Source organism: Callorhinchus milii, unplaced genomic scaffold, assembly GCF_018977255.1.
Source record: "Callorhinchus milii isolate IMCB2004 unplaced genomic scaffold, IMCB_Cmil_1.0 Scaffold13, whole genome shotgun sequence".
NCBI classification, from domain to species: domain Eukaryota; kingdom Metazoa; phylum Chordata; class Chondrichthyes; order Chimaeriformes; family Callorhinchidae; genus Callorhinchus; species Callorhinchus milii.
In genome coordinates, this window is record NW_024704754.1 from 2,363,833 (window position 1) to 2,366,332 (window position 2,500).

The 2,500-nt window shown below is 47.4% G+C and overlaps 1 protein-coding gene across 1 annotated transcript in view; it reads left to right on the top strand.

The window, feature by feature from the left end:
- The first annotated feature begins 2,318 nt into the window (after positions 1-2,318).
- Positions 2,319-2,500, top strand: part of neurog1 (neurogenin 1) — a 964-nt gene continuing 782 nt past the window's right edge. The window contains exon 1 of the mRNA XM_042340051.1: positions 2,319-2,373. Coding sequence (XP_042195985.1) covers positions 2,366-2,373 — 8 coding nt within the window. The 5' untranslated portion in view covers positions 2,319-2,365. The remainder of the gene's footprint in view (positions 2,374-2,500) is intronic.

Below are 2,500 nucleotides of genomic sequence, written 5' to 3' on the forward strand. Positions count from 1 at the left end.
GATCGACTTCAAGATCCTCACAATCTTGTACAAATCACTCCATGCCCTGGCACCTCCTTGACTGCTGGGCCCTGCTTACACCCCACTCCGCAACCTTTGCTCAGCTCGCTCCGAGGCCCCAAGGCCAATTGCGCACAACAGTGCCCCAAAAACAGTCGTGGATTGAGTGACCAAATTGTTAAGTGCTCTGAGGCACAACACCGCCTATACAAATGCAAGTTGTTGTTGTTCCCCGTTTAGAACATACTCCCAACCTTTATTCTTCCGTCCAAATCGACCACTTCACGCTTTCTAATGGTAAACAAAAACATTTGCCGTAGTTCTCCTACTAGTTTAATCTGTCTAGTAGAGACCTTCGAATTTTCCACCTGTCCTTTCCACAATTTACCTCCTTATCTAATAGCATCCGCCACAAACTGAGAAATAGTCCTCTATATTTCTGTGTCCAGGTTATTAATGTTTAGGGTTAGGGTTTAGGGTGAAGCCCCTGCACCCCCCTCCCCCCCCCTCCCCCCCCCCACACACACACCACTTGTCCCTCCCAACCAACCAGAGGAACCTTTGGTTATCTGCTGACATGTGCTTCTGAACAGAGTTTGGATAACACCCCAAAAAGAGAAGAGTTGTGATATTGCAACAGATCGGATCCAGGACATCATAACGAGCTGTTCAAAACTGCCCACATCTAATAGGGTTGTGTGACCTCTTATCTCTCAAACGTGATAATGCGCTATATCAAATGCAAGGATTATTATTATTATTATTATTTAGTCCTTGTTATTCTTTTCTGACCATATACACCTTTGATCTGAACCAGTTTAGAACGAGAAATGAACGCTAAAGGAAGAATTCGTTAGGAAATCACACAAATATCCTGATACATATTTTACACAGTCGGAATTACCTGGAACTCAGAATATTAGACCCTAAAACGAGTGTTTTTTTTTCACACACCCAGTAAATTGCGGTTTTTGATTTGCACTCCACCTTATATATTTTTTGCGAAAAAAAAGTTGAAAACATTACGTTTTGGGTTCGTGGCAATGAAGGGTCGCAGAACAGGTGCGTGTTAATCAAATTGCCAACAAAGACAGTACATAAAACATGCGGCTCACGAAAAAAAAAGTTAACAAATCTAAACAGATAATTCTATAAAACTAATTTTTTTTTGCAAAAGTGATTTGAGTCCATAATAACCCATATATATGGTAGATATATAGATATATGGTATATACGCTGTGCGTATTCCTTTCCCACTGCAACTTGTGAGTGGTTAAGTTCATCAAATCCTATTTTAGCGCCCAGTAATTACTTTGGTGGGAACATTTTAATAAAGCACGAACTAATACCATAAAGTTTGGCAATGGAAAGTTGCATCACCGAGTCCCCAACTTGGCACCGATGGACATGTTTTGAGAGGGTTCTCACAAGCCCTACAAGAGGTGGAGATGACACGGTGGAGATTCCCAGCCAAGGTCTCTCTCTCTGTGTGTGTGTGTGTGTGTGTGTGTCTCTCTCTCACACACAGCAAGACTTTGCTCGTGTGAATGAATGCGGGTGATGGAGCCTGGACAATGCGGTGTGACTTCAGAAGGGGGAGGGGGCTTGTGTTTGGTGTGTGTGTGTGGGGAGGGGGGTGGGGGGGGGGGTGGGTGTTTGCTGGGCTTGGCTTGGCTTGGCTGGGCTGGGCTTGGCTTGGCTCGCTGTGTGGTGCAGGCGGGGCAGAGCCGACAGAGCGTGGCTTGGCCCCGGGGTTAATGAGAGCCCCCCCCCCCCCCCCAACCCACTCCACACCCCCTCCCTCCCTGTCTGAAGCCAGTATTGGTTCATCTCGCGTGCCACAGGTGCCAATTGCAAGACGACTTAGCGCCAGGCACACTCCCTGCAGCCGCCTCAGCTACAAAGCCCATCAGACAAAGATTATGCTAAACACTTAGAGAGTGGCACGGGCAGACCTGATGCATTCATTGTGGGGATGGAGAGGGGGGGGGGGGGGGGTGGGGGGGGGAGAGAGTGGGGGGGAGGTGGTTGGGGGTGGGGAGGGGGTTGCAGGATCCAGGAGGTATTGTTTCAGAGCGTATATAAACCGTTTTAGCTTGTCGTGTGCCAAACCCCTCGCTCACACGAGCTTATTGCACCAAGATCAGAAGGAGACAAGTGCAGTCGCGTGTCTGGTCTGTTGTGAAGGGGCTCCAAGAACTTTACAACTTTCTCAGGGTTTTTTTTTTCACATCCATTCATCTCAGCCGCAATCTCTTTTTTCTCTCTCTCTCTCTCTCTCTCTCTGTCTCTCTCTCTCTCTCTCTCTCTCCCCCACCCCCCTCCCCACTCTCCTCCTCCCCTCCATTGGCTCCAAGTACCCTTGATGTCCATGTAAGTGACATTATTATGGTGGCATTTGCTCAATTTTGTTTATCAAGTTGATCTTTCAACGTGTATCCCAATATTGATATTTTTGGTTGTTTTTTTTCTCTCCCCATCCACCACCCCCTCTCCCCCC